We start from the raw sequence: 16,981 nt of genomic DNA on the forward strand, positions 1-16,981 counted from the left end.
TCTTCACATCTCTGTAGAACTTTTGCCAAGTGAGTGAGACATTCATCATAAGTTTCTCCAAAAACTGAAAAATCATCCATAAACACCTCTACAAATTGTTCCACCATATCAGTGAAAATGGCCATCATACATCTTTGGAAAGTGGCTGGGGCATTACAAAGACCAAAAGGCATTCTTCTAAAGGCAAAGGTACCATATGGGCAAGTGAAAGTGGTCTTATGTTGATCTTCGGGAGCAATGGCTATTTGATTGTACCACGAGTATCCATCTAAGAAGCAATAATACTCTTTTCCAGCCAATCTATCAAGCATTTGATCAATGAAGGGTAGAGGAAATGATCTTTCCTTGTAGCCTTGTTGAGCTTCCTATAGTCCATACATATTCTCCACCCACTCACTATCCTTGTAGGTATCAACTCCTTATTATCATTCTCCACAACTGTCATTCCTCCTTTCTTGGGGACACATTGTCTTGGACTCACCCACTTCTCTGTCCGAAATTGGATACACCACCCCAGACATCTAACCATTTAATGATTTCCTTTTTGACCACTTCCTTCATAATTGGATTCAGCCTCCTTTGATGCTCCACCAGAATTATTACAGCGGTCTTCTAGCAGAATTTTGTGCATGCAAATTGATGGGCTGATTCCCTTGATATCGATATGGTCCATCCTAATGCTTTGCTGTATTTCTTGAGCACTTTAATTAACATATCTTCTTGCTCTGCTGTTAGCACTTGCTGAAATGATAGCTGGAAGTGTCTTTCCTTCACCCAAATAGGCATACCTAAGGTGTCTGGAAGAGGCTTCAATTCTAACACAGGAGGCTCTTCAATTGATGGCTTAGGAGATTGAGTTGCATGCTCAGATAATACAAGAGGATCAAATCCACTCTTTCTTAATGTCTCAGCTGGTCTTGCATCTAACCATTTAATGTAGCTACCTGCTTCATCACCCACTTGTGAAATTTCAGATGTTAATGAAAGCTCTAATGGATCTTTACTACCCTTTGTCTCAACTTCTTCTAAAACCAGCTCCTCTATGATATCTACCATTGAGCATTGCTCTATCTCATCTGGAGATTTCATTGCCTGGAGAACATTGAAAGTGACTTGCTCTCCATTTACCCTCATAGTTAATTCTCCTTTATGCACATCAATCAAAGTCTTTCCAGTGGCCAAGAAGGGTCTTCCAAGAATGATGGGCACATCTCTATCGGCTTCAAAATCAAGAACAATGAAATCAGCAGGGAAGATGAACTTATCAACTCTTACCAAGACATCTTCAATTTTTCCTTCAGGATGAGCTAAGGATCTATCAGCCAGCTGAAGTGTTACTGTAGTTGGCCTTGCTTCTCCCACACCAAGCTTCTTGAAGATTGACATTGGCATAAGGTTAATGCTAGCTCCAAGGTCACAAAGGGCTCTCCCAATATAATTTTCTCCAATAGCACAAGGAATGGTGAAACTCCCGGGATCCTTTAATTTTTGAGGAAGCTTGTTCAGCAAGAAGGCACTACTCTCTTGTGTCATGGCTCTGTTTCAAACTCTCCAAATCTTTTTTTTTAGAAAGGATGTCTTTCATGAATTTCACATAATTTGGCATTTGTTCAAGTGCTTCTACCAATGGTATATTGATGTGGAGCTCCTTCAAAACATCCAAGAATTTCTTGAACTGATGGTTTTGTTGCTGCCTTTGAAATCTTTGAGGAAAGGGGGTGGTTTATAAGGCACTTTTTTTGGAGAACCCTGTTGCAATGGAGCTGTAGCTGGTGGTTCAACACTTTGGTGTTCAAAATCAGATTGGTCTTTTTGAACAGCCACTTTGGATCTTCCTTTTCCCTTTCTTCTTGGACAGGATTAGTTTCCTTCGGTTGATTGGACTTAACATGAGGTGGCTCTATATATTTCCCACTCCGTAATGAAATAACCTTGCAATGCTCTTTGCCTTCCCGCCTAGGATTTTCAGTATCACTTGGCAGTGATCCTTGAGGTCTGTTGCTTAAAGCATTAGCTAGCTGCCCAACTTGATTCTCCAAATTTCTCAATGAAGCTGCTTGGCTCTGAATAATTGCATCATTCTTTGCCATGTATTCTTTCAATAGGAGCTCAATTGATGAAGAAGGTTCTATAGGCTGAATCTTCACTTGCTGTTGAGCACTTGGAAGTTGATAAGGTCTAGTTGGGGTAGATGATGGGCCTACATTCTGTCCTTGACCATTCCAAGAGAAGTTAGGGTGCTGCCTCCAACCAGGATTATAAGTGTTGGAATATGGGTTATTAGCTTTGCTGAAATTACCAACATAGTAGGCTGATTCTGGGTTAGATGGACAACTATCAAAGACATGCTCCCCACCACAATATGTACAAGAGACTGCTAGATTTTGTTGTGGTTGTACGATTGCAGCCAAGTTTCTGATTTTAACACACTAGTGAGAGATGAAACTTGTGCAGTTAAGGTACATCCTTTGCATCCAACTCATAAATTCCAGCCACCCTCTTACTTGCAGCAGCTCTTTCAGCTGGCCATTGGTAGTTGTTGTTGGCCATCCTTTCCAAAATTTCATAAGCCTCATTGTAAGACTTTGCCAATATAGCCCCATTGGCTGATGCATCCACTATGGATCGAGTTTGTCCACTTAAACCATTGTAGAAAGTCTCCATCTGAATCCAATGAGGAATGCCATGATGAGGACATTTACGCAAGAGCTCCTTAAACCTCTCCCATGCCTCATATAAAGACTCACTATCCAACTGTTGAAAACCAGTTATGTCATTTCTGAGCTTGGCATTCTTTGTTGGAGGGAAGTACTTCATCAAGAACTTCTCTACCAAGTCATTCCATGTAGCTGCTGATTGGGGAGGTAAGGAGTTCAACCACGCTCTTGCTCTATCCCGCAATGAATAAGGGAATAGCTTCAATCTCAAAGCCTCTTCAGTTGCTCCAGGTATCTTGAAAGAGTCACTTACTTCCATGAAGAGTCTAAGATGGAGATGAGGATCTTCTGTTGGAAGCCCACTGAATTGTCCCACAGTTTGAAGCATTTGGAACATCACCGGCTTAAGTTTAAAATGTAAGGCTTGAATATCTGGCCGTACTATGCTTGGATTCAACTCATGCAACATGGGAACAGCATATGCTCTGATGGCTCTATCTCTATCATCACCCTCAGCTGCCATATTAGTCTCATTATTATTCAATCCATTTCTCACTGCTTCAGCCATTGTTGGAACTGCTGCTAGGCCTCGTTGCTCCCTTCTTCTAGCTCGAAATGTCCTTTCTATTTCGATGTCAAAGGGTGCCAACTCTTGATCGAGCAGCGTGTTCATACAAGGGTAAAAGCACTGAGAATAAAAGGAAACTAATATCAAAGTAAAGAAATTTCAGTAGATAAAACAAAAACTTACTTCTACACTAATTATCAAAGACAAAATTCCCAAACAACGGCGCCAAAAACTTGTTGCTTGTATCTCAAGATATCACGCAAGTATACATATCGCAATCAAGTAATAAATGATAAGTACAAAATCGATCCCACGGAGAATTATATCCTTAACTTTCAATGTAAAAGTAAAATTGATTTAAATGAAATTAACAAGGTTGATTGGTATTTGTCTAACTAATTAACCAAATGACAGGTAAAGAAAACTAAGGAACTAAAATGTAGATTTGAGCAATGGAAGAAACTTAATGAGTGACAAGTGTGTTAGGAATCAAGTTTCCCTTCCCCTGAATTTTAAAACACAAATACTAAAGCAATACTACAACCCCAAGATAAATCAAGAACTTGGAATGAATGGCAATATGGTATTTTCCAATACACATAAGCTAGCATCCTAAATCAACATCAGCCTATTCCTATGAAGAATTGAATTAAGAATGCAATTTAAACCCAATCCAATCAATGGTAATGTGAGGTAATTGGGTATTCCTACCCAACCTACTAATTAACACAACCTAATTAAAGATGATTCTAACTCACACAATTCAACAAACACCTAGACTTCATTAATTTTCCAATTAATGAAATCATAACATTTATTCAAGAAATATCATTCAAGAACTGAAATTAGTCAATATAACATGCTGAATTCATTAATCAATAAAGTGGATTGCAATAAAACTAAAGAACACATGATTAATTACATATCAAAATTCAGGTTTAGGTACTACTATCATCCCAACACAACTAAGATTTAGCCCATAACAGAATTCAAATGCATAAAACAAAGTATAGTTGACATGAGACTAGAAAATAAGAAGATAGAGTTATATAAACAAGAATAAACTAAGGCTTCAATGCTTCCACATGAGCTCCAACTTTCTTCTTGAAAGCAAATCAGCAACTCCAGCAGCTCCTTGCTTCCACAAGAGCTCCAGCATTCGTTCTCTACCTCCTTCCTCTCAGCCAAGTCTCTCATCCACACCTTGGTCGAATGTCTCCTTCCCTCCTCCTTGCCTCTCTTCTCTTTCTTCCATAAATGTCTTCAATCATTAGGTTAGATTCTGGCCATAGGATTAGAACCTTCCTCCTGAGATCAAGGGCTGAAAACCATCATGTATTTACAAGAATTTAGTCCACTTAAGTTAGCCCTTTTTGGTCAATTCCATTTGAATTGGATCTGAGAATATTGTGCTCCGTTGTTGTAGCAATGCAGCAACAACTCTACAACAAAGTTAGAGGACATGTTCTTTATGAATCTTCACCTACATGTTCAAGAGAAAGAGAAACAGTCAAATTCATCCATAAAAAGAAGGGAAATTCATGCAATGTGACAAAAATGAACTAAACAAAATGCAACATGTTAAGACTAAATAAAACAACACCTAATGAATACTATCACTAAAACAAAGACAAAATACTCCTAAATCAAGCCATCTCAAGTATAAAAGTTATAAATCTTAACTCTATTTCATAGAGTTATCAATGATACCAAGCATCACAAATTTTAATTTTTTTTAAAAATAAATTTTTTTTTTAAAAAAATTTTTTCTTTGGTTTTTGTGGGGGGGCTGCTAAAGTCTTGCCGGAGCAATTCTTTATTGATCGAGAAAGGTCGATCGGACATAATCATCATTAATGAAGAATTCCTTGGGGGAACTTCCATAGCCGAAGGAGTCGGTGACCCCGGGTCAGCTTGGCTGTCCTTAGATTGTTCATATTGGTCTCTTTTGGTGTAAACACCATGGGCAATTTGGTTGTTGGTGACTAGGTTGCTGAGCCTGATAGTAGGTTTAGACATTAGACTACTAGAGTCCGAGGGAATGCTTGAGCAAGAAGCTCTGGATTGTTGATGGTATTTAATAGACTGTGAGGACTCACCTCGTAGCCTGCTGGAGAGGTTCATCCGGTCAAAAGACATTGTTACCAGACCAGATTGGTCCTGGGTTATTGATGCAATGGTAGAGGCAGGTCTGACCTGAGGCTACACAGCCTGAAAGGTCCATTGTGCGGGAAAACTAACCTCTTTCCAACGAACGTACTTGGGTTGAATCGTTCTTGATTGGCAATCAAAGCCTTCAAAGAACTCCGTTTATCCTCTGGTGGATCTCTTAAGGGCCTTAGGGGCTACAGATTTCATAACCTTGTATTGAATTCTGTAAACTAAGGAAATTGCTATGGATCCAGGCTTCATGTCGTAACCACTGGTTTGGAGGTTAACAACTAATGAATCCAAAATGTTTTTATCATCAAGGGATATTGTTAAATTTGGGAAATGGTTAAAGAAGATTGGTCCTCGACAAAGACTTGTCTCGACCGCTTCTAACAGGGAATCCTGAAATTGGGTAAATCTTTGGTCTCTAAGGGCCAAAATGAGGGAAGTGTTTAATCCTTCGCGGTGGAGAGGCTTAATAGCTATTTGGACACACCCAAAATGGATGTAATTATATTGTTGTTTAAGGTTGAGGATTGTTTGCTTCTGTAGAAGAGGGATTTCTTCCAATTCAGAAGAAACACGAATTGTTTGTTCAACGGTTTTAATGGTTTCCCTAAAACCGAAGATCGATTGTTGGTAAATTTCTTTTTTGGGTACTCTGGGCATACTCCATTCTACCAAGGATTGGTCAAAGTCATTGTTCAATTCTTCTTGGTTAAGGATATTGGTAGCCAAATTGGTCTCCTGCTGGCCCACAGTTGATGAAGACATGCTTCGGGAAAACACACTCATTTTTTTCAAGCTCTCTCTTTCCGTCCTAAAAGAAAGGGGTCCACTTAGAGAAGTCTTCACCCGTCACTAAGACCTAGCACAATAGAGGACTTACACACCTTCTGCCTCACCTCTAGGAATCACACCATGACATCTTTTTTACTTCTCGGATACCCTAGCCAAACTATTAGGAAGAAAATTAAAAGAAAGAAAATAAAAGTATGGATTTCAAAAGCATATAAACAAAACAGTAAGTTAACAGGCGGAAAATCCAGCCATCAATATACCAAAACTAAAAAGAAAGAAACAAAGTATGAACAATATTTTGCAGAAAGAAAAATATGCATAAAGAAAATTATAGGACAAAAGGTAAAGAATTTAAAGAAGTGATAAAAAGGAAATGCATAACAGAAATTAAAGAAAATCTTAGGTGGTATAACCGACCATAAGAAAGTAATACAAGAAAAATAAAGAATTTAAAGCATTAATGAAATTAAATGCATAACAGAAAGAAATTTAGGCGATAATTCGACCATATGCAAATGATGCAAAAAAAATAAATGAAAGGTCGGCTGAGCCATCCCTTTATTGCATAGATGATAATGATAATGCATTGATGAAAAGATAAGGTTACAAGGAGAAGGGTAACTGGAGCATTGGTGAGGGTAACCGGACTTACACAGAGAAAGCTTGGGTCACACCGGAGTTGTTCTAATCATACACCACGCCTTCATGGCTCTGATACCAAGGAGAGGCTTAGGATCTTTCGTGGTGAAAGACATTGTTACAAAGCATCGGAGATGCAAGACAGCATTGTTACAACCATATATATATATATTGTACATATAGTATATATTTAATTAAATGACTAATGGGCTTTATTATGGGCCCCTTGTAATATCTTATGCAGGGCCCACTCTGAGGTGCTAATATTAGTACCTCTGGGTGCAGAAAAGCATGCTGATCATTTCCTCGTTTTCAGTTCAGTCTAATTCCACTGTTGTGTGATCCACAAGCGATGTCTGGCCTCGACCAAATGTCAATTGGATCTAGCCTCATTTAAGCTATCCTTTAACTATACTCAAATCATTTAATTAAACCATCAATTCAATCATCGGATCCTTTAATAATCTTAAAGATTGACACATTCACACATAATAATAAAATAATAATATAAAAAGATGCGGGGCATCACATACTCATCCCCTTTACCCAAGTTGATCTTCCCGACTATATCTTCCTCCTCGGGATCCAAACCAAACGGGGTATTTAGAAGATCAATTTCCTTCCTCGACCTCTCCTGGAAATCCATAAGGAAAGGCTTGGGGGGAAGGAGGACTGAAGAATAAGAAGAATTCCCTCCACTTTTTGGTCGTGGACGGGAGAGTGTCATTTTCAATGAAATTTCCTTGAAAATTAAGGGAAGTTGACGCCCTCTTCGCCAAGTAAAACCAGCCCTGCTGAATATGAGGGTGCAAAGAATAGTAATAATGGAATAATTGGAAGGTTGGGATGACATTGAAGTTATGATTGAAACCAACGAAACCTATAATATTGCGCCAACTATTCGGGCTCAAGTTGACCAGGCTGATGTCATAGTGGTTCAATATATCAATGAAGAGATCGTGCAAAGGGAGACAAAGCCCCCCGATGAAAGCATCATAATACAAAGGATAAAACCCACTTGGGGGACTAACCGCCCTTTCAGAATCTCTTGGGAGAATAACTACAATCCATCGAGAGTGTTGAAACAAGAAAGAAACCGATCAAGATCGGAAGAAGAAAGTGAATAAGGGTAAAATTCAGGCCCCGATGTACTCTGAACAAAATCAACATGCCACGGGGTTCGGGGCTGTGATTGAGCTAACATCAGGGCCCGAGCGTCTAACTTCTTCCTATCTGGTTTACGAGGAATAGCCCCCCGAAACACACTTGGGCGTTGAAAGGGAGGTCGAAGAGAGGCTCTCAATGACCAGGAAGGAGTAACCCCAGAAGTGGACGGGACATGAGAAGATGTGGCCACTGACTTGGGACGAAGGGTACTGGAGGAAACAGAAGGGGTAGCCGACTCGTCCTCTAAATCAGAAGCACCTTCCAAAAAAGCTTCATCATCCGAGATCCTTTTATTCAAATCTTCCTCAGCCGGGATCTCTGGGTCAGGACTTTGGGCAATTGGGGCAGTAGAGGAACTGGCCCTGAGCTGCTTGGCTAAATCGACAATCTCCTGATAGACCCTTGGGTCATCGTCGGGAGTAGCGTCAATTTTGGTACTACCAGACGATTCATCCGAAGATTGTTCATGTAAATCCTTCAGATGATTCCCGGTAAGGTTAACAGCCCTCGTCTAATCATTATCACCCTCACTTGCATAACCCTCATTGCGACGACGTTTTTTCTCACGATGTATCGGGACGGGAACATTGGCTTCAAACCTTTGACCTCCCCTTGGCATCATGGTCAGGAAAGAAAACTTATTGATTAGTTCGAAGTCAAGAAACTAGTCGGGAGGAAATCTTGGTCAAAAGCGATGAAAACGATAGATCAAAACAAAGATAGAAAGGGGGTATTTATACTGCCAGAAGAGGCGTTATTGATTTTGATCGAACGGTCGCGACGTAACAAGATCAACGGTTCGCAAGAAGAGACACTTGACCTTCCCGAGGCTACCATAATGACCATTTAATCAGTCATTTGATGTGGCAGTGCGAGACTGGGCACGATCTTTGAGGAAGCTCAAACATTGTAATAGCTAAACACCTCAGGCGGGAATAATTAATGAACTTCATGAAGATCCCAAATACTATCTCACATGAAGAATTCATCGCACGGGATAGGGGGCTAGTGATACGGGAGGTTTTGGCACCCGATCGTTATTCATTGTACCCGATCAACTCTGGACCTGAGTGGGGCTAAATACAATACTTAGTTGGGACTTTCCCCAACCACTACGCTGGACCTATATGGCAACAACATCCTAGACAGAAGGTCAACTACAAGGATGATTGAGCAGGACGGATGACAAGGGAGCAAATCCAAGGAGAAATAGCAGCCCTCGTCGGGGAAACCTACCTAATCCAGAAAAGGTAACACATACACTATTTAAACAAGGACTCACCTCCCTGGTAAGCATGTAATACATTCTGAACATAACCCTGTGTAGCTCTTGCATAGGATCTTAATATGTTCATTGTCTGACTTAGCCATCAGAGGCGGCTGCCCGGCATATGAGCTGGCCCGCATCTAACCTTTCTTGCAAGAGTCATTGTCTTGGAGACCGAGGGAGCTTAGTTGGAACCAAAATTATAACTGAGACGCATCAGATTTTTTTGCTCCTTGGCATGGATCTTGAACTGAGTTCAAATTGCTTGTGATCTATCTTTGCCATTTTAATGACATGATTGTAATGAGATGATAGATTGCACCCAAATTTTGCATTCTACCAAACAGGTCATCCGTTGATTTCCAACAAAAAGTTTATTACCCACATCAATTGGCTTAATAAGCACTAGTCCTACTACTAAAACTGAGCCTTCTTTTTTTGGTAAATTATTACTAAAACTAAGTCAAGAAGTCCATAATTCTCTGCCCTGCAGCGGACCTAGATCAAATACTAAGCTTGCAAAGACTACACCAGAATGTCACATTGCACAATATGTGTAAATTTTCTAGTACTCATCTGTTTGAAGTCTACCTTAAAAATAACAAATAAATTTATCTCCTCTGAACTGTTCGACATTAAATTTCTTTCCCAGTTTCCCAATTGATCAAATCAAGAAGCAGCATTGAATGTAACAAATAAGTAAGGAAGAGTTTCCAATAGAGAGAGTACCTGACGAGGTGTGTAAAGAGGAAGAGGCTTCTTCGCAGACATAGGCAGCGGTGTTGCTATTGAAGAGGGTTACCGTGTAGAAAGAACCCACCATAATAGGAAGTAATAAGAAGATCAGCTGCATTGTCTTCAAATCGAATGCCGCCGAGATCCAATGACCCGCCATTGTTTCTTTGTCTTCTCTTCTCTTCTCTTCTCTTCTCTTCGTGTTTCATTTAACGTCAATCTAGCAAACTCATTCTCGAGCTTCTATTACGTCTCTTTCGCTCCACTCTCTCTTACAGCTCTCATTTTCTTATTTCTTCTGAAACTGGAACCGTTGTAGCATTATTTATTAGGCAAAGGTCCCAGACAGGGGAACGTATCTCCGTTTGCTACAGTGTCAGTGTGATGGTGGAGGTTATGGGGCCGGCCCAGCCCGATACAAGTTGAAGGCCCAACTCGTGGTCTCTTTAAAGCCCCCTTCTCCTAAATGAGGAGTCTTGGCCTGATTGGCAGAGATTTCTGTCCCTCTCACACTACTCACCTCACATTAAGGATGAAATCCACCTCTGATTGTTGACAATATAAATCAGAGGTGAGATCCTCAGTGGGCCCCAAGTCCCCCTTCTCTCTCTTCCTAATATGTGGTGAAGAAGTGTGAGGAGAGCATAGACCTCCACGCATTAGGAAAGAAGATCCGGACTCCTAAACAAAGTGTTGGCCGGAGGAGTGTGAAGGGAGCATGATCATGGAGTAGAAGGTCTGGACTCTTTTGGCAAGTGCATGTTGATTGATGGTGGAGTAATTGCTCCAGTAGTGACCGCTAAGAGCACATATAAGAGCATTTAAGAGAGAGACCACTTTCCACTTATTTTGGACAAAAAGTTTGATCATCAGAATGTATACAGTGTCCTGTATCACATGGCCTAATCCATATACTGTCAAGTGGCAAATACTAATAAAGCATTATACATTACAAATTATTGACGCTAGCTTGACTCTTTTCAAAAAATAAAATTTGCATTCAAATCAAATGGTAGTCCCCATGCCCAGTGAAAAAAACCAAACCTTCAATAAAAAAGAGACCTGGATCAATTTGGATTGGCCAGATTCCAAGCCAATTCAGTTTGCTAATTCAGTTTGGGATCTCTAAGCTCTGCGCTGTACTCACTCTTGAACAGTAGACATGCTTCACATTTAATTTTTATTTGGGAGTTTTTGTGAAGGATGCTACTAAATGGGTTAAGTTGGTCATTAAGATAATCAGTATCTCCTCTGTTTGATAGTATAGTTTCATAGTAATTTCATCCTTATTTGTTTTTTTTCTTCTCCAGGTTGTAAATGTAGTTCAAGCTGTTAACATTGTCCCTTGAATTTATAATTATGTGATCAGGGTTAGCGTGATAAAATCACGTTATGGGTTGGCTTCTGATGCAAGCTATTCGATGGCTAGCTACCCACAAAAATACATGAGATTCACCCATTCTGGTTCCAAAGTTGGGTTCCTCAAAATTCCTCCTAGACATCTGCTTTGTTGCTGGATCCTGGTGGTAATGCAGGACAGGCATAAGTTTTCATTTTTTTCAAGGTTCTGCAAGATTTAGGCCTCTTTTTTAGGTTTTGAAGTACAGTAATGCCTCAGAAGATGGAGGAGAGGAAGAAGAGGAAGAGCCAGCAAGAACAAAGTAGTGTAGGAGAGTCTGATGGGAGCAGGATACCAACTGCCTGGGCAATCAAAGTGCCCATCCAACAAAGGATGCCTGCAGGTCTCACTGTGAATTGCTCAACGACTGTGCTTTACAGATAACCGGTGAAGGTTAGGTATGTATAATTATATGATGACACATGACAGTCACGCCGGAATAGCAGTAAAAGAAGCAAATGCTAATCATAGACTAGGTAAGCAAGTTTTAGATCTCTTTTGCTAGAAGATATATACTGATCACAGATAAGAAATGGGATGATCATTGTCATCCCTAAAGAGAAAAGCGTCTGGCTAGCTTCTGAACTGAAGATTTCAAAATCGAAATCTAATATTCTAATTGCATTCCATACAGTATATAGAGAGTTCAAATACTCAAAATAAGAGAAACAAAATAGGAATGACTCTGCAGCTACCCTATACAACTGAAATTAATCTCTCTGTAAAATGTTACGAAAATTTAAAAGAATTGTAAGACACTAAACATGTGAGGTTCCATTTCTAAATTGACTCACCTTTCTAGCAAGTCCTGGAGACTTCTATTCTATAGAAGGAACAGGATTAAATATAATGTAGTTCTAGATTTGAATTGCTTAAAGTCGGAACCCTACACCCAATATCTAATTGACAGTATCTAGCTGATTATTGTGCCTCCTTCGCATTTCTTCTTTTAGTCTTTGTTAGTCTCTCCCTTCCCCTTCTTGGTAAGATTCCCATATAAATCTACATCTGATTGTATTTCCTCTTGCATTTTGTCTTCAGAGAAACATTTGAAATGCATTGTTGTATGTCACTCTCACCATTGTCATCTTCTTTGTTTACTATCACTTCTTCTTCCTTTTTTCCCTCTTGCGCTTTCTCTTCTTGAAAGGTAAAACCATAGTTCCTTTGTGAGTCTGAAATTAAACATGCTTCCAATTCTGAATAATACTTCTTGTACATTTCTTGAAACTCATCACTTCCTCCGGTGAATATGAGATCTTCTTCTAGTCCATCTTGAGAATCTGAAAGTAAAAATTTGTCTAACCAATCCAAATCAGAACGATCTCCTTCTTTACTGATTATACCAGCTTCCTCTCCTCTCGGTCCCAGCACTTCCCTTCTAAATTGTTCAATGCTTATCCCCTCCTCTTCTTCATCTTCTTCCTGCTTTTTGCGTCTACGCTCATAAATTTTACAAAGAACCCACTCATCCAACTGAAACAAGAGTGAAAAAAAAAAATTCAGATAAATAATGATCAGAAAGAAAACAAGACAAGATAAATTTATAAAATTGTAGACGAAAACAGATAAAAATTAAAAACTATGAATTAATGAAAATTAGTAATGCACCTGCATGGCTATATTTTGTTTGTTGGATATCTTTGGATCTCCTTTGGTTATATATTCTTTCATGAACCAGTTTGTTTTGTTTGAAGAATCTGGCTTCCCGTTATAGAAAACAAGAGATCCCTTATATCCAATAACAACACCCGGCTCACTACCGACTCTGATTTCTTCTTTGCCAGTCACCCTCCAAACTCCACCTCCTGCACTTCGATCGGGTCTGCTGCCATTCGGGTATTTTCTCATCCTTGGGGAGAAGAAGTATTCACATTTATTTGTGTGTCTTTTGTAACAATTATTTCTGTGTTCTTCGCACTTTCCTGCACAAATCAAATTTAGATAATGTAAGCAAACCAATAGAGTTTAGTAAGAAATTCAGGTGCAGACAGTTTATAGAACAAATAGAAAATGGAAAATTCAAAATCAACGCAATCAAGAAACGAACTGCTATATTTGGTTTTTTCTTTGGTTTCTTGGATGCATGGTAGGTTGACAGTTTTTATGTACAAGGACACCAATGGGGCAACTACTGCAGTATAATTCTAAGAATTTCCAAAAGAACAGAAAAGATTGAACATGCATCAAGAAAGAAACAAGAAACTGGTTACTCACTTATTAGATCTTCTGGGTGTGATTCATACACGGAAGCTTCATTGATGCCGAAGATTGAGAAATTAGGATCATTCTTTTTCTTCAGGAGGTAGTTTATAAGTTCTTGATCCGAGGGTACAAATTTGAAACCAGTGGACGTCTCTAGATTGTACTGGCTTTCCATTGTTGTTCTCTGCATCTCTCGAAATACTATTCTGATCACACTGAGATTTTGAGAGGGAAAGTGGGAATGGGTTGGGGACTGAAAGTGAGATCTTTTAAAGGAGAAACTGAAGGAAACCAAGAAGAGAAACGAAGTTCTGTTCACCTCAGCTCTAAGATCTATCGATTACAGCATGTTAGCAACCACAGCTGACCTTTTATATGAATATATAAATGATTTGAGAATCAAGATTTCAGGAACCAGTAGACTCGGAATCCTAATTCATATTAACTAAGAATCTGGCAATAATTTAAAAATCACGACTTCAAGTACCTCGTAGACTTATTTTCTGGGTGATAGTTAATTTCAAAACCCACCCAAGGATCTGTTATGTTTGTATCACCATGATAGTAGTTTGGTTTTTTATAAAATCTATATTAAGTTTCAAAATTAGTTTTTGTATTTCTTTTATTTAATTGTTTTGTTAGTGCGTGGGACCCATGTGGTAATGAGGCACCATGAGTAAAGGAAGTCCTTCATGACCTTAGTTATGAGGCCCTTCATGACATTGATCATGGGTCTTAAAGGTCTTGATCATGGTGATGTGGTGGACTTACTTGAAGGGTGAAATTTACTTAAATTCTAACTTTTGACCTTCAATTCTCATTTCAACTTCATGACCATTCATGGTAATTACCATGAATGGAGTTAAGGTTATTGAATATATTAAATCCAATTCATTGCCTTGAGAATTTCAAGGGGTGTAAGGTGAGGTTTGGGCCTTATAAATCCAACCCTTCCTTGCATGCGGTGTGCGATAGAGACACTCTTCATGGTTGCATAATCTATGTTACAAAGTTAATTTCTTTCTTTGAGTTGGTCTAAGTGTTGTGCTCTAGCTTTTGGCTCCTTGAAGCGACTAGAAGAACTGCCTCATCTTCTAGTTGGAGGTTGCTTTATCTTGGAGGTGGTGGTGCAAAGAATCCTTAGTAGTAGGGTGCATCAATTACCTTAAAGACAACACTTAAGGTGTGACTCAACCTCAGTGAACGGTTGTTCGTTCGATTGCAACATCAAGCTCTCCGAATTGGCTAAGGATCTTCATCTTTCAATCATATTGCAATTTCATTTTTTGTGTTTTGTAAAATTTGTAATACAATTACCCCCAACAAAAGTTACGTGGAGAGGTGTAAATGGATAATCGAAATTTCAAATTCATATCCGTATCCGTTTAGGGGTATTCAAATCTGTCGAATTATACTTCTTAGTGAAGACTCATATGTTCACTAACTTTGTAGACGGCATACGTAATACCCTCATCCCCCATTTAAAAAACTCTCATGCTTCACCAATGCAGAGTTGTTCTAGTGGTGAAACCAACACCTCTTAGTAAAGAGGTCGTGGGTTCGATTATTGCTGAGGCATATTAATATCCCCCATCCTCGGCTTAATAAAGCCCCTTTTACCAAAAAAAATATAAAAAATCTCATGCTTCAAAAATAAATATGTCTGATCACTGATAGAATGTGGATATGGTAATACTCTTTCCAACCAATTATTATCCATCCACTAAAATCTTCTGATTAAGTTACTTATTTAAATTTATTTTTTAATTTTTATAAACTCTTTGCATGAGATATGTGAATATTTTCTAGATTTTTACTAAACTAAATATCAAAGTTTCTAAATTCTTAAATTTCAAACCTAACCCTCACAACTAAAATGGTACAATATCAATTGGTAGTTGAAAACTTGTATTTCAACCAATATTCAAACCCATTTAGAAGAATCTAATCTAAAAATATAAACCTCCGAGTATCCTCCGAATTCGACTGAATCCATTTGAAAACTAATAGGATATAATCCGAATCCATCAAAATATAATAGGATACAGATATGATATTGCTACTATTCGATTCAAATTTGATCCATTTACACCCCTATTTACGTGGGTTATTACAAACACAAATAATAATAATAATAAGGGATAATTACTATTGCCCCCTTATACTTTGGTTTTATTACTAATCAAACCCTATTCTTTGTGAAATTACTATTGCCCCCCTCATTTCTAACGGTGTTAAGTGGCTGTTAACATCAAATATGAAATGTCTATTTTACCCTTAGAATTAAGAAGTCAAAAATATTGCATTACCCTCATTTATAAAAACTCTATTGAATGTCAATTATATCCTTAAAATCTTATATTTTAGAATTAGTTTTGAATTTGGTGGGACCACATACTTATGGTTGTTGAAACTTTCACATTTCATTAAATTTTTCATTATCACCATGATGGAAATTTTACAAACAAATTAGCATATAAGATGCTAATTGATAGAAAATTTGGTAATATATATTATGGTCAGCATATATTAGGTGATTTTCAATTTTCAACTTTAAATTAAATTTGATATTTCTTAATATTTTAGTTTCCATTTTAAGTTTTATTTAATTACATTCCTTTATTTGGTGATTTCTTTTTAGAGAAGAAAAATCACATCTTTCCTTTATTCGGTGGTTTATTTTTAAAAAGAAAAGTGAATTTAAAGTTAATTTTTTCCCATAGTTAATTAAGGGTAGTATTATAACTTCACAAAAGAGTAAATAAATAAAAAAAAAATTGCGGGGTTATTTTTGAGATTTTGAATAAATATATAGATGCCACATCATCAGTAAACTAACGGAGTTTAATGGTAGGGGTGCATTAGTAATTGTAGACAAAGTTAAAGGTTGAATTAGCAATTTTAAAAAGTATAGGGGATAAAGTAATAATAAAATCAAAGTACAAGGGGGCAACAGTAATTATCCCTAATAATAATGTTTGAATCACTTATTTTGGTCTAAACTCGTGTTTGCTCCTTAATGTGTCCAATTAGATTTGGGTCACCATCGTTAAAATGAAGTTAGAGAACATTCATAGAATTTAATTTTAAATTTAATAGGACGAGATTACCCCTTGAACCATGTAACCCCCCAACAAAGAAAAAAAGAAAGAGAGGAAAAAAAACCACTACTGCCTCACCTTCACCCTGCCATAAATTACCTCACCCTCTCCTCAAGGGGTAGTGCTAAATTGGATAACTCAAAAGGTGGCATTAATTTTAGGGGATACCTTAGGGGGTGTTCTAAAAATTTAGGTGAATATACCTTTGAACAAAGAAAACATATCATGAAATTTTGGCCAAAATGTGCTTAATTTCGGTTGGTTTGGTGATTAACGAAACTTTTTCCCAAG

At 38.1% G+C, this 16,981-nt stretch overlaps 1 protein-coding gene and 1 non-coding gene across 2 annotated transcripts; one reads left to right on the plus strand and one right to left on the minus strand.

Annotated features, from left to right (window-relative positions):
* Nucleotides 1-612: 612 nt before the first annotated feature.
* LOC149001890 (uncharacterized) lies at nucleotides 613-1,533 on the minus strand. The gene has a single exon (XM_089138606.1). It carries the CDS (start codon nucleotides 1,531-1,533, stop codon nucleotides 613-615), a length of 921 nt encoding a protein of 306 aa, XP_088994732.1.
* A 1,147-nt stretch (nucleotides 1,534-2,680) lies between these two features.
* Nucleotides 2,681-2,787, plus strand: LOC149001891 (small nucleolar RNA R71). The gene has a single exon (XR_016170504.1). It is a non-coding gene; the product is annotated as a small nucleolar RNA R71 (small nucleolar RNA).
* Nucleotides 2,788-16,981: the final 14,194 nt, after the last annotated feature.

This window comes from Hakea prostrata, chromosome 10 (assembly GCF_041222555.1).
Source record: "Hakea prostrata isolate BN-2017 chromosome 10, UWA_Hpros_2, whole genome shotgun sequence".
Lineage (NCBI taxonomy): Eukaryota > Viridiplantae > Streptophyta > Magnoliopsida > Proteales > Proteaceae > Hakea > Hakea prostrata.